The sequence below is a fragment of the Anguilla rostrata genome, chromosome 5, assembly GCF_018555375.3.
Source record: "Anguilla rostrata isolate EN2019 chromosome 5, ASM1855537v3, whole genome shotgun sequence".
Classification (NCBI taxonomy): Eukaryota; Metazoa; Chordata; class Actinopteri; order Anguilliformes; family Anguillidae; genus Anguilla; species Anguilla rostrata.
The window spans coordinates 45,669,717-45,693,906 of NC_057937.1; the positions used below are offsets into that span (position 1 = coordinate 45,669,717).

Here is a 24,190-nt window from a genome sequence, read left to right on the forward strand (position 1 = left end):
TGTTATCATAAGCATAATATACTATGTTATTAATTTGTAATTGCCCTTCATTTTGCCCTGGAAATGGTAATAATCACCGTTTATAATCTGAAGTGTACTATTAATTGCAAGATCATAATTATCATGTTATTACGTACGAAGATGTGTTGTAATATGATATACAAATATCATGTGCAATGATTTAACAGAATATAGAATAATATAATATTATTGCATGCCAAGCTGGTGACTATTTGTGGATGGTGCGAGTTTTTGTGGATTCTCTTGTATGTATAGGCTACATGCCGTCACTAGATGGAGCTACATCTATACGGAGTAGAATTACGGATTTAACAGTCGGGTCATTTTTTTTCTTTGATAGGGGGTGCACAAGGGATTCTTTTCGGTCATGGATACCTTGAAATCGTACTTTAAGCTTACGCTTAAATTTGAGTTCCCATTTGTTTTATGTGAAACTGTTTAGAGAACTAGAAAATATTAAGAAAAATGTTCAGGGAACATAAAAAGTGTACCCCTAATCGAAATATATATTTTGATTTCTACTGTATATGATTGGTGACTTTATAAAAAGCTGCACAAACAAAATATGTATTATAAAGTAATACAAATATGGCTAGTGGCAATAATTAGTTTATTCCTCATAATACAAACTAATGGCCGATGGGCAAGTTGTACTATGAGCATTGGTTGAGTGGTGTGGGTTAATGTAAATTCTGTGTCTATGATCTTTTTGAAACCCCTCTCAACCCTTTTGTGTAGTTTGAGGAAGAAGTCATCTGCAGCCCATCTGTCTCAGTTGTACTCAGTAATACCCCCTTGGTATTTATCAGGTTTTCAAAGACCCTGTGGACAATCCATTCTCCTTACTCCTTGCACTTCTCCAGAACTTAACCCCACTGTGTGGGCTGATATTAGTGCTTCACAAAGACTGTATGGAGCACGTCGGCCAGCTGCCATAAAGGAGAGCTTTACTGAGGAACTTTTGGTGGCTCCTAGCAATGTGACTCACAGGATCTCAGGAGAGTGAAAGGTGGCCAAGATTCAGTCGCCTTATAAATATTTTTACACACACAGCTCGGTTTGCATGCCGTTGCATGAAACAAATGCTCAAGCACCACATTGGAATACTTATGATGTACAGCACTTACTGAAATAACAGCCTAGCAGTAGGCTTTAGAGTGGCACTAGATTTCCACATCAGTGCAAAATGATCAGTCTACTCATTAGGATTTGCCATTTTAGATTATAAGTGGTGATGAATAGCTTCCTACAAATGGAAATTACAGTTGTGGGTTGACTATATCTAGTGAGTTATGTAATGCTTTAGTCAGTAGTGTTTTTAAGTTGGAAGGGGTGCTGCAGTGTTCTGGATATTGCATACCAAAGAACTACTGAACATTTTATAGTGTAGAATTCCTACAGTACCTTTTCCGCTTCAACTTTAGTTCTATGCCCTAAACATGTAGACTACAATGTGAGATGACACTGTCCTGAGTGATTTCATGAACACATTTGTCCAGCGTATTAGTTCACAATTTATTTAATCCTGTCTTGCTCTAAGAAGGTGAGGCAGGTTTTTTTTTTCTTTGGAAAGACATGTTTCCTTACTGACTGTGTTAAATGTCTTTGTAACGTGTCTGTTGGTTCCCTACGTAAACCATGTGTGTGTGGAAGACAGCTGTTGGAGCCAACAGGTAATGACCTTAGCTCAACCCTAAGACTAACTCACCACGAGACCTGAGGACAGGTTCTTCATGACATCACTCCTTCCACAGTGTTCTCAGCAAGTTTGATTTCTTTGCCACAGGCTGTTGACTTTAGCAGAAACACTAATGAGCTCACTGTAACTGATTTGTTTAAAAAAAAAAAAATTATTTGTGTGTGCATGTGACTGAAATGAATGTTTCTTGCTACTTTTTTATTTTAAAGATTGTTCTGCAATAGTCAGAGCAAGTCTACAAGGAAGGAATACACAGCTACAAGAAACATTGTTTTTATTAGTCACTTTAATTACAGCTATTTTTATGTTACCTGCCTTATAAAAACATTTTCTTTTGCACATTTTTGTGTAGAAAACATTTTTTGTGACAGAAGAGTTATGACTGTCAAGCTGAACAAAAGCATGCAAACAAATATGGCTTTTTATTTAGCAAGAATGAATACCATTACAATAAATCAAAAAATATGGATGTTTATTAATGTTGTAGCTTGTTATTACAAAAACTCATAGCATGACAAAGAAATGGTAATATAGCACATTTTTAATTATATGCGTAATAAAACAAAGTTACAAAAGCACACTGAGAAACAAACAAGTGAAGCATAATAGAACACTAGTTTGAGAAATGTGTTTTGACCATCCTGTAAATTAATTACCATAGATGCAAATAGATGATACATCCAATATAAAGCCAGATACAGTGTTAAGTTTTTTTGGTTTCTTTAAGAGTACAAATGTTTCTATTCACAAAATATACAATTAAATAAACATAGTACAGATCTTTTGTGACTAGATTTTGATGTTGGGCTCTGTTCATAGCTTTCATTGTCTCTTTGTCAGTGTAAGACTTTTTTTTTTTTTTTTTACAGTACCTTGTTTTAAGTGTTGTGTCCTGTTAATTTTACACCAACAGCTTTTAATGCTCAATTAATCAAAAACATCTATATCAGGGGTGTGCAATCCGAAAAGGGCCGGTGTGGATGTTGATTTTTGTTTTAGCCCAGCACTATGACACCTGATTCTACTTGCCAAGGTCTTGATTGAAGACCATGATTAGTTCATCAGCTGAATCGGGTGTATTACTGCTGGGCTGAAACAAAAAACCTACACCCACATTGAGCACCTTTTTCGTATTAGATTGAACACTCCAGATCATCATTGTTCAAATGTCCGCAATGAAAAGACAAGCAAGCAGCATATTTACATGGTTATATTTCATGGCTTGAGTTGACAAAAATGGCAACATCAAATTTGTTTACACAAAGAACTGGAAAAATATACAATTCTTTAAATAACACAATTTATAGCTTTTTGAACAGAGCCCAAGTTCAAGCACTGTTTAGCCTTGATACACTTACTGACGGCTTGAAAACATCTCAAATGATCTAAAACTGCTGTTTAATACTGATTACCCCCATGTACAAGGATTTTTAAACACCTCATCAGAGATAAATCTTTGGTCAACTTTAGGTTTTAGCAACAACATAAGATGGAAGAAAAACAAAGCTATACAAAAAATACCAAACAATAATTTAGCAAGTACACAACACATTTTCAACAAAGACTTTTTTTTAAGGATCATAGTCTGAAAATGCCACAAACCTAAGACTTCACAGCCGCTTCCATCAAAACAATACTCTAATTCACGAGAAAATGTGGACATCAGATCAGGCCAACACTAATTAACAAGAACATTTTAAACAGTTCACACAGTACCGCTGATTGAAATGCAATTAGGACACAACAAAATAATAACATTGTACCAAGTATGCTGGGTTAGAATGGGTACTGTGGGTCCCATAGCAACCAGACCTGGACTTATGTGAAACATACTGTAAGGCAAGAAATGTCTTGATCGTTACATACTTGTAAGTGCATAGAAATAAAAAAAGTGGAGACAATGACTAAGATGCCACATATGAAGTAGACATTTCCTTGTGATGTAATACGAAACAAACTGCTGCTTTACTGTGATAGACATGAATGTAAATTCAACAAAAAAAGGCCTCATCAGACCAGTGTTCTGATCAGGCTTGAGGTACTTGAAAATATATTCCCAGGTTTAAAGATCTGTATTTATTTTTTCAGAGCTTATTTTTCCAAATGCAGAAATACTCAACATTGACCCAGTAAATATGTTGTACACATAGTCATTCCTTAATATTTTAAGTATTTATTCAGGACAAAGTGGATGTAAACCAATTTTATCAGGAAAAAGTACAACTTTCAACTTGCAATTGTGTTTCATTTCATTTTCTTTTTTTTTCTTTTTACAAATGTTTTAAATGTAACCAGTAGGTTTGGTTGTTTCAAGTTACTCAGTTAATTGACATGTTTCATGATATTGTTAGTTGTTTACTTTTTTCAATGAAAATACAACCAGAAGTACCTGAAAGATAAATCGATAAAACCCCTTTCAACATGAACTTTAGTGAACTTCTGGGGAAATGTGCTTTCTGTACCATTCATGTTGCACAGAAATTAAAGTGTACTCCAAAAATATTAACTTCACGGTGATTTCGGGGAAAAAGCACCCACAACACCTCTTCTTGTCATATCAATTTCTCAAGGAAAGGGATTATTATCAATATAATTTTTATTTGAGCTGTCAATAGCACAAATTAAGTCAATTGCAACCCATTTGAAAGAAGCACTCAGGCTATTCCTGATCATGTGCTGTGCTTGCAGTCAAGTTTCTGTGCAGGTTGGGGTTCTGGCTGTGTCTGTTCCGACTCCTGACGGACGAGAACGTGGTGTCGCACCCGGGGACTTTGCATTTGTGCAGCAGCCGGAGGTGAACGGTTTTGTAGTGAGCCCTGAACGTGCCCTTGTTGCTGTACACCTTCTGGCAGATGTGGCAGGTGATTGGGGAGCTGCCCTGCATGTGCTGTGTGGGGCAGCTGCTGGGTCTCTCTGCCAGGTTCAGGTGCAGTCCCTCTTTGGAGGCCAGACTTATTCCATCGCAGCTCTCGTCGCTGTCCTCCATGGGGAAGCCTTCCTCGCTGCCTCCGTCCGAGTCCCAAGAGGAGCGCACGCTGCCCCCCGACTTGGTGGTGCTGAGGTCCAGCACGGCCTCATCCGTCATGTCCGCCTCCCCGAGTGGCTCCAGCCCGCTCTCGGCGGTCTTACTCATGGGAAAGACCAAACCCATCCTGTTGTTTCCTTTGAATATCACAGATGTCTGCCCGACAGGGTCCTTTAAGGGGAAATCCTGGCGATAGTCGACAGGTGTATCTCTGCAAAGAGAAGAGCTGGGGTAGATTGTGCTTGGTGCTCCATAATGGTCTTTGGTCAACAGCTTGTGGTGTAGGTTCAGATTTGCACTGTGCCTGAAGGTTACAAAAATGGGAAGGTTACAAAAATCAAACACCGCACACACAAAAAGAAACGCTTTCGGCATACGCACTTTCTTTGGTTTAAGATTAGGAGGGGTAAGGAGCGCGGCGGTTTAAATGTTTCGTTAAGTGTGTAATTTCATGCTTCAGTTCAGTTGACAGTGGCGCGGCTGGAGTCTCACCTGTCTCTGCTTCTCCTGGATGGGAAGGCGGCGTGGCAGCCGTCCACAGTGCACATGTGCATTTCTTTCAGGTGAACGTTGCGGTAGTGCATTTTCACACTGTACGGGTTTTTGAAGGTTTTGCTGCAGATCTCGCAGTGGCGGGGCAGGTCCTCCCTGTCCGAGCAGACAGCCTGCGGATCCGTGTGCGCGAAGCCGTCCTCGTAGTCCTCCGCGCACAGCTCCGGGGCCTCCTTGCTGTTTATTAATATTTTAAACAGTCCTCCGTTTGTGGCCCTGTGGTCAGTCTCTGCGCGGTCGCCCCCGGAGGCTTTGTTTCCGGACTGCGTGCCTGAGCAGTTGTCCGCCTCCAGGCCCAGAGCCGCGCTGGCGAGCCCGTGGTTCTCTTTCTGGCTGGCGTCGAAGGGAGACGCGCACATTATCACGCTGCCTTCCAGCGTGTACCTCACCCCGGCGTCTGCGTGCTGCGGCCCGTCCTCCTCCCTGCTGGCGCCGTGCGGCGTGTTCGACCGGAAGTCCAGGGCCCTCGGCAGGGCGGCGGGGTTCTCCCGGTCCGTGGCCTGAATGACGCCGCAGTCCTCCCTGTCGCCCGCCGCCTGCTTCTCGCAAACGTAGCTGCCGCTGTCGGACTCGTCCTTCTCCCTCGCCGGCGGGGGGATCTCCTCGTCCGCGCTGCTCTCGCCCTCCAGGTCCCCCGCGGACTCCACTGCTTCTTTCTCGATTTTTATGGGCATGCTGGACTTGCGGGATTTCTTCTTTGGTATGGGGTCAGCGGAAGGCTCCGTGACGGCGGGCTTGGCCAGAACAGACGAGGAGATCAGCGGCAGGGAGGGCAGAGCGCCGGGGGTGTTGGCAAGCTCGGCGGGAGTGACGAGGCTGCGATAGAAGGGCAGGACAGGCTGGACCGTCTTCAGGTTGGGGAATAAGATCCCGCTCTGGCTGATGCTGGGGAACCCACTCTGCAGCTTGGAGTCGGCGCTGTTGACGATGTAGCTGGAGCCCGTCCGGCCTTCGGCGGGGACGGCGCCAAACTCTGGCCTTTTCTCTCTCTCCGGGGAACTGGCCACAGACAGGCCGCCCCTCAGGTCCTTGTCGCGGTTGTTGCGGTTCATGGGCATGTGCAGGCGGGGGTTGGGGTTGGCGCTGTGGCGGTTGCGGCTGCGCAGGGAGCTGAAGACCATGTTGCAGCCCTCGATGGTGCACTTGTGCTTGATCTTCAGGTGCACGGCGTTGTAGTGGATCTTCAAGGTGCCCTTGTCGTAGAAGGTCTTTTCACAGGCGCTGCAGAAGACGCGGCCTTTCTTGAGCCCACTGCCGCTCTTCTCCAGGGATCTCATCTTGCTCTCGGGAGACATCTGCATGACATCAGAGCTCATGGAGGGTGTGCAGGGAGTGGAGGGGGCATCCGAATAATTGTCGCTGGTTGGGAAGTCCTCAGCCTCCACTTTAGGCGTGGCAGAGTCCAGGGGATTATCGCCCTTTTCCATGTCTGAGATGAAGGAGGCGGAGCTGGAACCCAGCAGGCTGCCCTCAGTGGCAGAGGCGGGGACAGGGGCGGGATCTTCGGTCCTGCACTGCTGCTCCCGCCTCAGGTCCTGCCCCAGGAGGAAAGAGCCGGAGGAGGAGCCAAGCAGCGGGGCTGGGACTGAGCTCAGGAACTGAAAGGGCAGCATGAAGGCCATGCTGTTGATGAAGTTCTCAAAGTGATGCACATTGCTGGTGCTCAGCTTCTCCACCTTGTTGGGCAGGCTCGGGCTGCGCTGGGTGCTGCCCTCGATGAAGGTCCGGATGTCGGAGTTGGTTCTGGTGCTGGGCACGACCACTGCCTGCCCTTCTTTGTCCTGAATGGCCATGAGCTCAACGATCGACTTGGTCTCCCCGAAGCGCAGAAACTGCTGCAGTGTAGCTATTTCTTCCTCGAAGGTCATAATCGCCCAACGGTCCAGCACTTTGCCCGTAACGTCCTGAAAAATGAAATGGAATTCAGTTCACAGCCTTCGAGCTGAATTATAAATTTGAATGGTGAAGAATTTGTACCCAGGGGAATTAAGATTAAGGGCAACACAGCCCTAAGCACACTGACGTATTCAAATAAAAAATTCTACACAGCTTCATGTATACAGACGTAAAAAAGGGGGTGTGTAATTAATGCATTAATGCGTTTCATCTTTGTCTTAATTTTTCCTAATTTAAATCAAGTGGACTTTCCCCCTCCAAGTCCAATTACATGCAAGGGAGGGTGAGTGAGATCAGAGGGGAGATGGTTTCACATCGATCCAGCAGCTGTCCTTCTCAGCACAGCTGTAATTACTCATGAGCGCTACCAGTCTTTGAAAGTCAAGCTGCAACTTCACGCTGTCACCATGGTAAATATTTCATCATACAGCATTCATTTGATAGCCTGTTGAGAATTTCGATTTTACATTCACTATTAGAGGAGCTAACGTACATTAAATGCAAAGGCCTGAATATTTGATATCATACTAATAGCTAGTGCCACAGCGGTGGCTTGCTATGGCAACTTTACAAAATAATATTTGCTAATTATTTAAATATTTAATGGGAGGGGGTCGGCTCTCCATTTCTTTAATGGAATGTTTGAGAGGGAAGAGGATTCTCAGATACAAATCACAAAAATGATATCCTTGCCAGGGCTCATCGCTTTAACCTGTTGTTACTTTTTTGAGCGAAAGGGCCGCACCTGCAGCACATAGCCACGGATGTAGTCCTGCAGAGTCCAGTCCAGCGCGTTGAGGATCTGGACGACCTCCTCCTGCTTGAGCACGCTGAAGAGCCGGTCCAGCAGGATCTTCAGCCGCACCGGGATGGCCTGCGTCCCGTACAGCATCAGGCTGCAGATGTCGAAGACCACGTTGGAGTGGACTATCTCCACCTGGCTGCCCTGATACATGTGGTGCACTTTCAGCTTGCTCAGTGCTGCCAGACAAAACACGCACAAAAAAAGCACAAATTGAAAAAAGGTGCATTTTTTTTTGTCTACGTGTAGCTATGTGGTGGTGGCTTGGGTCCAGCCTTACCATGCGCTACCCATCCGTGTTTGCAGTGCTCACATTGCCGCCTCTTCAGCTTCCCTGGCTTGAAACTCTCACAGTTGCAGTTTACCAGGGTGCAGCAAATAGCCTGTCGGTGAGAAACAAAGCAACTGTGAGCACACTGGCTTCAGAACAGAAAAGCTGGAAAACATACCGTGGATTTGGAGCTGCACTAAGCCATAGGGACGCAGCGGTTGTTGATACATGTGAAATTCAACATGAAGCAATATATAGGCAGATCATAGTGTGGTACAAAAGTGAAACAAAAATCATAGTGAATAGTGAAAAAATCCAAAACCATCCCCTTCAGTGGTGAGGGGAGAACAGAAATATGGTGCTCCCTGTGGATGTTTCTTCCTTTCTGCATTCAATGAATGAATTAATGAATGAACTAATGAATTTTTTGCAATTTAAAAATGAGATTTCATAAGACTGCATAGCTGACAGTAATCCTTTAAACATCGCCGAGGACAGAAATGCAAGAAAGCCAGCAGGCTTATTTCCATTGTGGTTCTCTAACATTCAAACACAGACATGACAAAACAATACATTCAAACATGCAAAGCTACTGTATGCTTTTGCTATTTCTGAGGGTATCACTCAGGTTGAAAACTTTCAATCAGAGCAGTGAATCTTCGTGCACACTGTATGCTGACATAATAGGAAAACATACATGTATTGCTCAATTGTATTGTGCAGTGTAAAGATTCTTGAATTCATCAATGTTTCATTGACAACTGACTTGCATGAGAAATACGTTTTTTTGTGAATAAAAAGGTTTTGTGAAACCTTTCCTATTTTTCTGTTACCCAGTCAGATTGAAATAGTTTCACATCTGGAAGTGGTCAATACCAGTCTAATCTGTACATGATACACCATTTTATTGAATATATTTTAAGAGGCATAAGGAACTGAGGGTCATGTATTTACTGGGAAGGTGCAGGGCATGTCATTTAACAAAGTGCTCCAGGCAGACAGAGATTGCCCCTGATGTGTGTAGGATAGATCCAGCCACACCCGTTGCCTAAAACAATGGGGACACAACTTCACCAGCCACCATACACCAGTACCACCACTGCAATATGAAGACATGAAATCTCCAGCCACTCACCCACTAGAAGCACTGTAATTTATGGTGGGCAGGGAGCCATTCTCTACACTCTAATGGGGTTTAAATTTCATGACACGCGCTTGAGTCAGTGTTTGTCATTTTGCCTGCTGCTGTTTTGAGCTTCCTGTCCACTATGGAGGCTGGTCTTACGTGGCCTCAGATGAATGTGTGACTGAGCGTCTACCTCACAGCTTGGCGACAGGCCCCTCATCATCCCCCACCACCCTTCTTTCTGTGGAAAAACTCCGCTGCCTCTGTCGAGGGAAGGCCACCGTGAGATTGTAGCACCAGCCAGTGGCCCGCATATGGTTTCATACTGGCGTGTGGATTCATGGTTTTCATTTTTTTTTTTTTAAATCTTAAAAGTCAAATAAGCAGAAAAGGCCAAAAACTTCTTCTAATTTTCTTAGGTGGTTTCTCGAAATGCCGCAGTGAGTGAGCCAGTGTTCCATGAATGAGAGGAGCCAGCTCAGCGGAGATATCGCTACCCCCAGAGGGCAGGGCTGCTCTGCGAGGTGTGGCTCGCCCTCCTCGTTGTCTCCACAGGAAGAGCTCTGGGGCCACAGGCAATCTTCCCACTGACCACAGAGAGGTGGAGCGCTCCATTCAGCTGTACTGAACTGATGTCAGAACAGCGGACCGTATGTCTGCGCTGGCATTGTTTCAGCCAGGCAAGTGTTATGCAGCTGAATCATATCTGTTCCTTCCCCAGCAGACCTGTTCTTCGGCAAAAGGCTAAGGGGACAACTCAACAACAGACAACGTGGCCTCACAGAATCTACAGATAGATTTTTAAAAAATGAATCCACTCTTTCTTTTTCATGTCAAATCTCCCTGTAAGCAGCAGCAATGAAGCTGAAAAACCAAAAATTACATTTTAACACAGTAGACCTACATGTGGTCATTCATAAGTTATTGTAGTTTTGTGGTCCAAGTGAAAAATTGAACGTTTGTGTTGTAGCATAACTTTGTCATGTTTTTTTTTCCTATACTGGTGCTCTTTTGTCATATAGTTTTTTTTCTCAGAATACACCACTATGAAACAGAAAAGACTGTGAAAATACAAATTATGCCTGTCTAAGAACATATCTGTGTCCACTGCATTTAACATCAGCTCTGCTTCTTTAAAATACAAAAACATATGATATTACAATTGTCACTTAATTTTTGGCCTGGTTTAAATGGCAACTATTTGGTGCCATTTAAAATTTTGCTGCAGCACAGAACAAGCAATAATTCATAGCATGAAACTAATAGTGCAGCGAAAATAACTTAAAGAACAAAATTCAATTGATATAGATTTTTCTTTTACTTTTTCAATACACATAGATCATAAGTAGATTTTAAAACATTTGTACGACTTTTTAATTTATTTAATTTTTTTCCCAGAATTACCACCATGCTGAACTAAGAATTGTGAGTTAATCATTATGGAACCTCTTCTATTCCAATCATACATGCTAAGCCTTAAAGTTCTTTTTGTCCCTGTTCTAGGTCATCAATAATGCATGTTGAGCGTGCATTTTTAATTCTGACACACTTGGAGTAACCTTCAAGCACATGCAGTCAACAGCAAAAAGGGGCCACTTTTTAATCAAATCTGACTCGTGCTTGAGTTTAATTACCAGAAATACTTTAATGTAGACTTCCCTGCACCAGCGAAGCACCTGATTTTCATTTAAAAGAATGAAGTGACGTGTGGAACCTTGTGTCTTAAAGCAGCCAAATCCCATCATTATCAGACACAAAACGAACATGGTCCAATTAATATAATCCCATTACACACACACTGTTCCTTTGCTGTTGCGTCTAATATACATCTCAATCAGTTCCAGTGGACACAGAGAGGTGGAAATGCCACCATTCCCGGTTTGCAGCAATTTTTCTTAATTAGCTATTCATTACATGAACTTGAACCGGAACATTTTTTATCTTTCATCCCCTGTGAAGTCAATCTGACAAGCCATTTCAAAGGACTCAAAGCTTCTTATGAACACAGCACACCCCTTGCATTTCTGTACATTCATTCCAGTTTGTTTTTCTAATATGTAATAATACAAGTTAGCTGTATAAGCTGCAATGTCATGTTAAAATTGAAGCAAGCAAAAAAAAAATACATACAATTGAATATTGAAGATTTGAGGCTTTAATTTTGAAATCAGAGGGGAAAATCCCCCACCATGACAGGTATGTTTTATTTAATGAGGCAGCATAATTTATTTCAGTTAATGTATTCAAATTATTTTTATTCTCGTAGCCCATAGTAGAATACAAATCTGACTTACAGTCAGAAGAGCCAACATGATGCCATTTTTAATGCCTATTAAAAAATGCTCTCAAGCCTAAACCCCTCTTTGAGAACTTTGGTAAACAAGACACAACTATTTGCCATTTGAACAATACCCTAGATCTCTGCTGCTGACAGAGACAGAAGCTCACTCTTGAAATGCTCTCAGAAGGTGCATAAGACACTTACACATCCCTTAGCTGCAGTCCCCCTTTGATAGATGAGAGGGAGTGAATGAAAGACTGACAACTGCAAATACACTTTCCTTCAGCAAGCGACATAAGGTTCAGAGCAGCCATTAGCATTTAAACGAATTCTACCAAGTACCGTTAACGTAATGGATTCCATCAGCGTATCATGACTAAGTGTTGGTATTTATATGATGAATGTTCAGCCTGCCACGCCATCTTAAAACAATATGCTTTCACAACAAGGATGTACCAGGAATTAATGGACTCCATATGTCCAGCTTTTGATTTGCTCAAAGTAAGAGGGTGACACAAAATCGGTTGTTGCTTTGTCATCAGATATTTTAATATTTTAATGTCTTGAGCAAAGTAATGCATTTCCCAGCTAGTTAGCTTCCATCGGAAAAGCTCATAGCTCCTATATCACTGAGAATGTGGTGGGGAAGAAAAAAATATTAATGGAAAAATCTTTTTTTGTAATCTTTATTTTTTTGTTTCCCTGCTAATACTGTCACTCAGCTCCTGGGTATTGTGTTCTACAGCCTGAGAAATGTGAAGCAGATGTGTGCAGAGATTCTCTCTAAGAGGATCCGCTCTCAGCTCCTTAAAAGATTTTTTTTCCCTCACTGTAATGTCTAACATTTTAAATAAAAAAAATCCTCAATATTTTTCTCAAGGCATTGTGATTAGCACAAAAAATACTTCAACCAATAACTCTAGACAGCCACAAATTAATATATTATTACAAAAAAAAACTTTGACCATGTTAAAAAAAAAAAAAATCTGTGTAACCGAGAAAGCCAGATTCATCGAAAAAAACTGTGAACAGTGAAAATGGCTTTGAGTGCGTTCAATTCTATAATTATAACGGAATATAATGATGTCAAATGCATTCCAACATGCATTCCATTTTGCAGATCTGACACTCAGTCTCATCCTAGGGTCAATCTGCTAAGCAGTAAAGCAGTTACGCATTTACAGTATTGTCCTACCCATTCCACAACAACAAAAATCTCAAGACCCGTCTACAAGAAATGTCAGAGTTAAAATATAGGTAGACCATCATGTGCACGAGTAGTCAGAGAAAAATATATAATCACATTTTACTTGAATGGATATGTTAAGAAGTGGTCTTTAAGCTTTAGAAATTGTACTCTTTCTTATATTGAATTGATTTCATACTGGCTCCCTTGCGGTTGGAAGACAGCCTAAATGTAGTGTATCTTCAGTGTAACTGCTCTGTAATTGTAGTTTCTGTGTGTCTAATGTGTGCTTACAATGCAGTAAATCTGCACTTTCACCACCGTTTGCAGTCATTTGTTCCAATTAAATGCTCCTTGGCTGTAGTTAAAATGAAGCCAGGTTCTCCAGGAGGGCTAGCTAACACAGTCTGAACAAGCAAGCCAGGGGAGTCTGAGAAAGTCACAGCATACCACGAAGACCAGACCTAAGTGATAACATGCGTCTGTAGGCGGGAGGATTTCTGGTGTAAGCCATCCACCAGACATATGGCTCAAACACTGGCTTGCACAGCTAACACCCACAGAGGGGAAAACACAGGACAGGAAAAAGTGGTAATGCTCAACAAGAACACATCAGCACCACACAAGGACCACACCTTCAAGGAGTGAGAAAGGCAATGACACATATGGGTCTAAAACAATGCTTGCACATTTTCTCTCATTCCTTTCTGTGCACAATATCTCAGCCAATTAAACTCAATTCCCTTAACATGTGTAACTCATATAAAGACATGAAAACGTAGCACAATAGATACAAACTGAAAAACAAGGTAACTGCAGCTTCTACAAGCACTGACTTCGCACAATGCACATGAGAGTATTTCATTATCCATGTGCTTCCTGTCTAAGAGTTCTGTTTGAACTCAAGTCTGCCAAGTGTGACAAATTGTCATGAATGTGAGAATTATTTAATGTTGAAGGATACTGGCACCCTGTCTCATGTCACTTAAGAGTCAAAGCCATAACATCCTGAAGGGGTAAAGAAAAATGTACACTCCAGCTCTTAAAAATAAATCTACTCGTATGTACACTACCTCTATCCTAGTTTATAGACTCAACAGCATTTGTGGACCCTAAGCAGTACATGAGAGAACAGCTGCTAATTGACACGGTGAGAATATTGAGCAGACTTGTAAAAATAATTTGCCATAAAACAAATCAGTTATGAAAAGCTTAGTACAGTGTACAAAGCCCCACTGTGTAGAAGGATGCTTAATACCAAGGGAGGTCAAATTAGAACAGACAAAAGTGAAGACATTCATTCCCCTCTCAATAGAATGTGAAGAAACGGCTGATAAGTTCTGTGGATCAAAAATGGCCGATTGATCCAGCACAGATAATCACTGTCATGTAATCTTGTGGCAATGTAATCTTGCCACAAAAAACCCCCGAAACATAAATATCTCTCAGCAAACTTGGAATGGACGATCGAAGCCTAAAAGCAGTCGCAGATGGGATGCCATAAATCCACCCTGGATATATGGCAAAAGCCGCTCCAAAACAAATCAGATGCTGTACATCCTCATCCAGTCGACTGCAGTTAAGACAAGCAGTCGATTTTGGCGACTGTCAGTGTGGCTAACTGTCAGCAAGTGCTGTTAATAAAGTGGAGCGCAGCAGTCATTATGGAGCTTCAGCAATGCAATGTGAACGAACCACGAAGGAGTTCAGCGTGGGGCACTTGTGTGAAATCGGTAACAGCGACAACTGTTTCCATGTTCTTTCTTCAATTACAAGCAAAGAGCACCACAGGCTGAAAAACACTCAGACACCGTGGAACTTCTCACACATATTATTCTAATTAAATTCCATGTCCTGGTAATGATCCATGGTGCATGAGAAGAGGTTCCATTCGATGTGGAAAAAATATCAACACCTCCACCATAATGAGTGAGATTTATGGAATACGGATTATAAATTTCCTGGTGCAAATCACTTTCTCATGCTTATAAAAATATGCGCATTACAGCGAGACACACAGACAGAAGCCACAGATGCATAAATAAATCACACCCCTCACACACATGCCTGACAGGAAAAGACTAATTGATGACAAATGCAAATACAACAACCAGTGCTATGATGGAAAGCTTGGTGAATTTAAAACATGTTAAAACACAGATAGAGTTTCGTAGAAACTGCTCCAAAAATGTTATCTTGTTTTTTTTTTTTTTTGGCACAGAACAACAAAATACAAAAATATTCTCATTGAAAAGCCAATAACCAGAATTGTCTTCCTTAACAGACAAATGTTAATAAATTTAAAAAAACTATGCCCCTTCACTGCACCCCCCACTCCCCCACACCCTGGCATCCCCCAAGTTGGGACAACAAGATTTTCCTCGAGTGCTAGTGGTGTAATGAGATTTGTACAGTACAGTAGCTACTCATGTAGAACTGAAAAGTTCTTTCACTGATGATAGCACATAAAAGGATGTTATGAAAAGAGAAAGCAGCCGGCTCTACAGCAAATACTTTGTTTTTATACTGTTTTTACTCTAAGCGTTTTTACTGTTTTTTTTTAAAACCAATAGCAATACACATTTTAAAGTGCAAATTGCAGCTATTTCATGTTCAACTCAATCAGTACTTCACACAAATAAATATACTTCAAACAAATGATTTTTTTCCAGACAGAAAACAAAGAGTAAAATATAAAACTCTTCTGTAATGAGCAGATAAAGTGTACAAGACAACAAAATCTGGACTGTACAGAAGCCCCTACTAGCACTAACTGGGTGCCTTTGATTAATGCTTTTTATGGTACCAAAGGAAGCAAGTTAAGTTAAAACACTCCTTAATTTAGAGAACATCAGGAACAAATACAACAAACACAGAATCCTTCTTCTATAAATACACACTATGAAACAAAAAAAGACAGCTTTACCTGAATCTCCATAACAGACTTCCAACTGGACAAGTAAAGGAAAAAAAAGGTTTTTACAGGATTCTACCTCTAACCGTCTGAAAATGAGACAGTGGCAGCTTTGAGACCACAAAGAAAAGCAGTAAATGAGAAGAACATGTTAGTACACTGCCTCTGAGAAAGTTTGGCTCCGAGCTATGTGCTGATTAATATCAGATCTCCCCTCTTTGCTTGCCTCTTGACAATCTTGTCACATCTGGCTGACAAATCCTCGCCAGCTTATCCAGTGCAGCGCGGAGTGGATCATGCTCAGAGACTGGCTGGAAGGGGCCTGCAGCACCAGCCCCGCGCTGATGGACCATGATGAAACTAATGAAGCTCACTCCACTCGCAGGCTGCAGAGGCACAAAGCAGCCCAACACGCCCCGGGGCCTGCACGGCATAACTCTGAGCTAGCGCGCGCAAACACACACGCACACACACACACACACACCCACAGGCACACACATACACACGCAGGCACACACACACGCACAGAGGCACAGACGTGCACACACACACACATGCACAGAGGCACAGACGTGCACACTCACACACACACACAAACGAAACATTCAGCCTATGCGGTCCAGGGGGCTAGCCACTGATATTTCACCAGCGTGGGGGGAAAAAACAGTAATCTGGCTAACCTTGGTAGCTGTATATACAGTATGTGTGTGTGTCTCTGTGTGTGTATTTGTATACACACACACACACATACACTCCTTTTGTCAATTAACAGACCTTGAGAGAAGGCAGGTGTGTGTTTCCCTTGCTCTTTATTCCACTTCCTGTCATTATTCCAATTTTAAATATTCAAAATAAAAAACAAATGTGCAAATGTCATTATGTATCAATAATTAGTCATTATTTTCACTGTACTAGGTTGCTTGCAACACATCAGAACAGACTTTATAAATTAGCCAGAAAATCTGATTAATGTTACGCAAAAGAGGAATATTATATTCAATATATTACACACATCATTTCAAAGACCCAAAAAATTCATACTGAAAATAGCACATGATTATTATGAGAAAGATATAGTTGTATAGAAAGGTTTCAGAGAACATCTTCCCCATGTAAATTCCTACTGAACAAGCTTTTCATATCGCCGCTATTGTTTATCTTCGGCATTCACTAGTTTGTCACCGTCCTATCATATGGACAAGAAGTCAAATCTGACATTGATAGAGAGAACAGGAGAGAAAGAGAGAGAGCAAGCGTGCAAGAGCAAGTGAAAGAGAGACCACTGCTGCTGATATTAACAAGGACACAGACAGCACTACTAATTGTTGCATTAAGGCTGCGACAAAACATTGCTCTGGTCTTGAATTACATTCCAATAGTCGTGGGATGGTTGCCAGCTGTAAAGGAGCTAAAAGCAAGAGTGCACACAGGAGCTGTGGTGCACTGTAGATCAGCACAGAAACCAGATGAAAAGCACAGTATTAATGAAACCCAACAAAGAAACACTAAATAAAATCTCTGAAGTCTGCCAGTCACACTTCAACATGAAACAAAGATGAGTTCTTACAGAAAGGGAGGGGGCTGGCGGGGGTGTCAGTAAGGAAAGATTCTGTCAGTATGAGTGAAATGCATATCTTCCTCCTATGAAAGTTTTAGTTTTGTTTTATGGGAGTTGCCTCAAAATCCAGCCCCTTGTGGCGTGTAAGGACAATAACAGCTCATATACAAGAGAAACACCTAAAGCTTAAGCAAACCTGTACCCGGCAAAAAAGTACTGCCTTCTTCTAGACCTGCTACCGTTACCATCGATTAAGTGCTCCAAAAACATGCTGAAGTTGAGATACACACAATGCTTCATGCCACATGTGTGGCAAAAGGATTCCCCCAAACACAGGGCATTCCCTAAAATGAGAGCACGTTAACATTGAAAAACGTCTTCCCTTTCTTTTAATACGATCAGTTTCACAGCTCTGGAATGACTTGGAAGGTGCCGTTAAAAAGAAAGAAAAGTAGCATGTACACAACATGCTTTTCTTACCTCAGCCATTCTCTTTAAATGGGTGTTTCCAGGGTAACCATGCAGTTTGCCATTCCCTTCGAGTCCTACAAAAGAACTGCTCCCAACTCTCCTGTCTGTACAAGTATTATGGCAGAGGAGCCATTACACGCCGGCTCTCTCACAGTCTGTCACACACACGCTTGCTTGCTCTTTCACACACGCAGGCATGCACACACACACTCACACACACGCGCGCACATACACGCACACACTCCTCAACAAGCTCAACCTCACATACACAAACACACACTCTCCTCTTCCACACACCTTTTTTTCCCCCCTTCTCTTTCCTCTTTTGTTTGCTGTGGTCTGGATCTAAACTACTCAAGATGTGTGGTGTGTTGAAACTGGGCACAGGGGAGTGGAATGAGATCCTCCCACTCGGCGGACTCTCCAGAGCTGCTCCTCACCTCAGGAGCTGCCTCTCCCCTGCAAGCCCCAGCCTGGTGTGTCTGAGCACAACCCCCAATCCCGCCCCCCCCACCCCAACCCCCCACTCCCCCACTCCCCCACCCCCCGAGTCACAGGGCAGTCCCCTCACAGCTGGCTTGAAGAGGGCATGACACTCATCTTTCACAGAGATCTGATCAAAAGGAATCACAAAGGCTTGAGGCGCTCCTAATGCAGTCTGGAGAGATTCTACCTCTCTCTTCTCCGGCAGCCTCAGCAAAGCATTAAATCAATGCAGCACCACTTGAAGCTCGCTCCAGTGCTGTGCTGTGGATGTGTGTGTGTATATGTGTGCGTGCTTGCGTGTGTGTGTGTGTGTGTGTGCTTGTGTGTGTGTGTGTGTGTGTGTGTATGTGTGTCTGTGTTTTTCTCAACACTTCTGTGAACAGCCCCAATAACAAGTTATACCTTGTGCCGCCAGGAATGTGTCAGTGTCTGCACTGAGCATTTTTTTTAGGAACAGGAGCCTATCTTTTAAAGCCATGTGTGTACTTAGTACAAATAACTGAACTAAAACTTTTCTGTTTCAATTTCCTTACTTAACCATTACAAATTCAAGAGTTAGGCGATGCAGCCTCCAGACTCAATGACAATGTGATACCACTTTCATACAGACCAGTACTCTAAGTGATAACAGCTCTCGCGGCACAAGGGCAAAACCCCTTTTACTCATGATCGCGATGGTCTCCAGTGAAATGCTGTTTTATGATCTTTTTTCTTTTTTTTTTTAAATATTTGATTTAAAAAAAGTATATGTACTGCATTAGTAGTACATGTATCCTCATGTACTCTGCTTTTTAGAAGAGAGGAAAAAAACTGCCAACTTCACAGAAAAGAAACATCTTTTGTATGATATTCCATTTGGTTGGAGCTCTGAGAACACCGGAGCTGTAAAATGGAATAGTAACATTGCATATATGTCATAGCATCCGTCCAATCCACAAAGGCAGCATACAAAAGGTCACAGAGCGCAGTCCAAGTTCTCCTAAAGCCGAGTGAGGTTTTCCAAACTCTCTTTTTGTAACCTGGGCTCTACAGAGCTGAAAGGGTGAAAAGGCAGGTTATGGTTCATAGTGGGAGGCATTCAAATCCATGGCTAATGGGAACAGTTCTTTAAAGTCACTTCAAAAAAAGGTGCATCTGCTGCTAGAACAAAACATCTTAATTCTGATGTAACCCCTTAGGTGCGGCTGCTAATCCACAAATTACAATGCAAGTTTTAACAGGCATGTTTTGTCTAAGTCTAGGAGTTGAGTTATTAGGTGAAAAACTCACCATAGAATATTCTCATACAGCAACTGACCACATTTTATTGGCCACTCCACCACTGCTGTTTATAAATAAACAAAGAAATCATTAAAAATGGTGGATAGCAACATTCCGGAATTACCAGCAGCCATTAAACAACCAGCTGTGTACCTATAAATGAATTGTGAACATAAATAAACCATTTTGATATTCCATAAAAAGCAGATGGAACACTGATAGAAATACAGGACATCAAAGCTGTTATTTTTAAATCCATATATCACACCATACTTGGATAACATCCAGTCAACCATGTGTGGCAAGACAAGCAGAAGTTCTATGAAGGAAAGACGCCAAATTCCATTTAAACGCTTCTGAAATCCTATACCTAGGGGACGCATATAAAAGTAACCCGAAGGAGCGGACAGGATTTAGATGATACTGTTAATTGTGAAATTGCTGTTTTTCTACATGTATTACTCAATGCCACCAGTCTTTTCCTTGCCTTAGGGCAGCACTTGAAGAGCTAGCTAACCACAATACATCACTGTATGACTAGTGTATGAGGGGGTGTCCTGTGAAATACTTAAATGTTTGCCATTTGATTTCCTAAAGTGCAGTATTAGTAGGCACTCCAATGTTATATAAATATGATTCCATCTCTCATAGTTTTGAGGTTAGCAACGCCATATAAGTTGGGATCAAAGAGAAAAATCGAGAAAAATCTGCTGAGTCACATTGGGCCATAAGAGGTAATATCTTATTTTATGTGGCCTTTTCAAACATGTCATTGCCAACTTATGCTCAGATGTAAAATACATTTTAACAGTGGGACGAAAGATTGGGCTGTGCTAAACAAACTAACAACTGCCATTTGCCATACATCCTTAATTATATTAAAACCGGGAAACTTTCATTAATGTGCAGGTCAGCATTCTCTACGACCACTATAGAGATTGAATGTAAACAGATCCTTTGGTTTTTACATACATTACGCTGTCCCTAGCACAAATGGACATATGGAAATGAATACATTTACATGGGGGAAAAAAAGTGTTGAAGAAGCATATTCTTTGTCAAGTTGATGCTCTTTGCTCTCAGGTGCAGCAGAGTTTGGGACTTTTTTTGCTTGCGTTTCTCCTCTCCCGAAAGTGACTGTTTATAGAGAAGTCGATACAATGTCAACCTGCTGGGCAACATCTCTTTCTAGTCCGGCTAAACATTTGCCATGGTGGAAGAAGTCCAGCCTCCATTAGCGGAACATAGATGGGCTAGCGGAGGCACAGCGAAGACCTGCCCAGACATGGCCAGCTGGCATTAGTGCGGCTTTTTACTTTTTAAAGACAGCCATGTGTCTGACTTTAACTGACAATAAAAAAGGCCAAAAGGGGACCCATTACTGCCCACTCTTGCTAGCTGACTCGAGGGACTCCACTAGGCACCAGACTTCCCTCAAAATGGTTGGAGTTATCCGCAATTTCAGTCCATTATTCAATGGGGGGCAATTTTAGAAGGTCACTTTGAATCAAATTGCATGAGAAGAAAAGGTAAAAAAGAGCCCGTGTCCTCTTCAGAATCACCTAAACGGCAGCATAAATTGTTGAGAGTCAAAGCTGTTTAGCCGGAGAAAAACATGATCAGAGATTGAAGTGTGTGTCTAATGACACAGAAAAGGCTGGATGACATTAGTTTCGCTGTGTGTTCACTGGCCACTTTCAAACCTATATGGCTTGTACTGCGTTGGCTCAAAACCATCCTAAAAGGTTGAATTCACACTTTTTTTCTTTTTTTTTAGTTCATGCCGGCACACATGACCCTGGGTTCCTCCCAGCAGCTTCAGAGGTCACATGTCCTCCTCTATTCCCCTACAGACCAGCGGATACGCCATGCCAGAGTAATTATAATCATCTTATAGTTATAATACAGTCCCTTATCATTTTGATGAGTGTTAACCTTTGTTATTGATTTTTGTTGCCATACTTTCTAGCAGGGAAATCACACAAAACATACTTAGGAGAGCAGTTCAGTAATATGTTTGTATCGTATGACTTAAATAGGCTCATTTGAGTAAATCAAGAGACTAATGTTAGGTAATTAGTGCAGTCAATATACACCATTCAACTGCACTGTGTGTCTGCAGATCATATGTAGAATAGCTTCTCTAATCACAAAATGCTGCAAGCTGCTATTAAAGGAGCCTTAGGACAGAACAATTGCATTACCTCTATAAAATGAACTTGATGGGCATCTTAGTAATCTTATTATAGATACAAAAAATGTCACATTACTGTAAATCAGAGCTCAATATGATCAAGTCACAGAGCTGTTTAAACTATAGAGTTGCAAAAATAATTAGCAGCAGCTACAGGCTATGGAAGGTGTATATGAGTAAAATCTTGAACAACACTTTCATATCCAACTGATTTTCCATAGTGAACTATTAAAACAAAAAAGGCGGATCCCTTTTTTCTCTGTTTGTTTTTAGGAGGCATGTCTGAATGAACTCCTCGTTCTAAAAATTCAAAAAGCGAAAACATATCTATTAAAGCTCAGCTGGCAGAGACCAGGCCAGGCCAAAGTGTATCTGGAGGTAATGTAAATGCATCAAAACCACAGCCATGCTTAGCTGAACCCAGGCCTGTGGAAACATTGGAGACATTTGTTTGCCATTAGAGTGTAGTTACAGAGTATGCTGATGGTATAGTGAATTAAATTCATATTTGTATTAGGAGAAAAACAGACCACAGACACTATATACATTTTGCTAAGTGAGTGAATTATTGAAGAACTGAAGTAACACATATACAATACATACATTTCATAATTCAACTGAAGCAGTGAATGAGGTTTATAAATACATGGGCACTTCTCGCTTGTCATATACTACATCTACTATTTTGGCTATAAATAATTTCCATAACTTATGACCAAATATTTTTAGAACACTTATTAGAATGAGGACAAAAAAAGCATTGTAAAAGAAACATTGACAAAAAACACAAAAAGTACACAAAATATAAAGAATTTCAAAAGGACCATCAGGATCTCTTAATCTCCAATTAAACCGATTTCCAAATCAAAAACCACAATTCCAGCTAAACAATGGCTGGTATTATTTCTTTATGCCTTCCGTTATTTCATTTCTAATCTAAATTGCCCTATAAACTTCACTAAAATATTCTCTGTCCCTCTACTTTTTAGTGTCATTAGCTTCTGGAAAAGAATATTCATGACTGACAAGTTTGGACAGTGCCTAGCGTAATAGTGAAACTATTATGAGAACCACCTGGATGTCGATTTCATGTATTTTTAATGGAATGTGTTGAGATCTTTATGTGTGCCATACAAGGGATACCTGCAGGAAAGTGCATTAGTCACAAAATAATGAAGCCTTCTTTCAGACACTTGACTTCATCATAAACCTTTGTTGCATTTAATAATCACTACTTGGCAGACCTCACGCAGAATCACTCCGGAAACCACTCTCCGTAGAAACTTCAGAAACACAAATTTAAGCAAAAACTTTACTCTTAGCATGTCACGGGCCATCACATAGCGACGCCACGTTTACCGTTATATTGTTGGCGGAGCAATACTGAACTCCTCTGGTACGGCTGAATGAAATACATCTCGGCGTTTCTTTACGTTTTATTTTGCGGCGCTCAGGAGCAGCAAACACTAATCTTTTTTTCCCTTCCCAGGGAGCTGTACATAATTGGCCCCACATTCTTAACAAGTCGGGCCTTCCTCGCTATGATGACTGTGCGACCATCGGGTCGCAGGAGAATGGAGAGAAGAGAGATTAATAAAGCTGTTCCCTTTCCCCGTCCCTCCATCCTGCTAGTCTGGTATTGATCAGACGCGTCCACATTAGATGGAGATGCTTTTATAATAATCTGCCCTCGCATCATGTAATGGGTACATTAGAAGCACATCCCTTTATATCTGACACCTGTTTGGTCTCTTTAGAATTACTGTTTGCATTACAACAGTGTTTAATGGCCTCTTTAGATGGTGTGCGGGAGGAGGGGAAATGGAAAACTTTCCACAAGTTACAGCTGAAGAGCACTAGAGAAAGCCATCATGGATATCTAGTGATAGATGGTATTGTTATAGCTTGAAGTGTTTTCGATACCCTGGTTTGTACCGCAGCTGGCTAAAGGTGAATTTCGTGTTAGGGGAAAGACAAGATATTCCTGTCCCAGGCCAGTACCAGAATTCTGAGCCCTGTCGTTCACCAGAGTGGGGAGCCAGAGGGGAGTTAGGGCTGACTAAGAGCAATAAATACCGTACAGAACTGCTATAAGGCATTTAAAAGCTGTAAAAATGTTGAAGTCTGTGGAGACTGAATGACTTGCAACATCCAAGCTCCTTCTGACATTTGACACGGTGCAGCATGGAATTGTCACCCCTTTTCTTTTTTTGTAAAAGCAAAATGTGTTTGATAGAAAGGAGGGAGAACATTCACAGACATTCACAAGGCTTCACAGAAATCTACTGAGCACACACATCCTCTGTAGCTGCAATTTTCTGTACAGGACCATTTTGGTTTTGTCTTTTCCGATTCAAACATTACTCCAGAGGTCTCTAAGGGTTAGCGGCAGAACCCCTGGCTGCATAACAGCAGACTACTGAAAAAAAAGCCACCTGGACACCATCA

General features: G+C 41.7%; 2 protein-coding genes across 4 annotated transcripts in view; one reads left to right on the forward strand and one right to left on the reverse strand.

Moving 5' to 3' along the window:
- Positions 1-13,614, forward strand: part of LOC135255413 (transmembrane 6 superfamily member 1-like) — a 33,983-nt gene extending 20,369 nt beyond the window's left edge. Inside the window, exon 10 of the mRNA XM_064336559.1 lies at positions 9,812-13,614. Within this exon, the coding sequence (XP_064192629.1) occupies positions 9,812-9,859 (48 nt within the window). The 3' untranslated portion in view covers positions 9,860-13,614. The remainder of the gene's footprint in view (positions 1-9,811) is intronic.
- The window catches only part of bnc1 (basonuclin zinc finger protein 1), a 35,988-nt gene continuing 13,969 nt past the window's right edge, over positions 2,172-24,190 (reverse strand). The window contains exons 1-5 of one of the 3 annotated variants that reach the window (XM_064336552.1): positions 17,812-18,246; positions 8,276-8,378; positions 7,939-8,174; positions 5,238-7,201; positions 2,172-5,049 (exon numbers count right to left, since the gene is read on the reverse strand). In XM_064336552.1, the coding sequence (XP_064192622.1) occupies positions 4,380-5,049; positions 5,238-7,201; positions 7,939-8,174; positions 8,276-8,378; positions 17,812-17,820 (2,982 nt within the window). In that variant the 5' untranslated portion in view covers positions 17,821-18,246 and the 3' untranslated portion in view covers positions 2,172-4,379. Of the gene's footprint in view, positions 5,050-5,237; positions 7,202-7,938; positions 8,175-8,275; positions 8,379-15,785; positions 16,257-17,811; positions 18,247-24,190 lie in introns of those variants that run through there. The other 2 variants (XM_064336550.1, XM_064336553.1) reach the window with 2 other exon arrangements.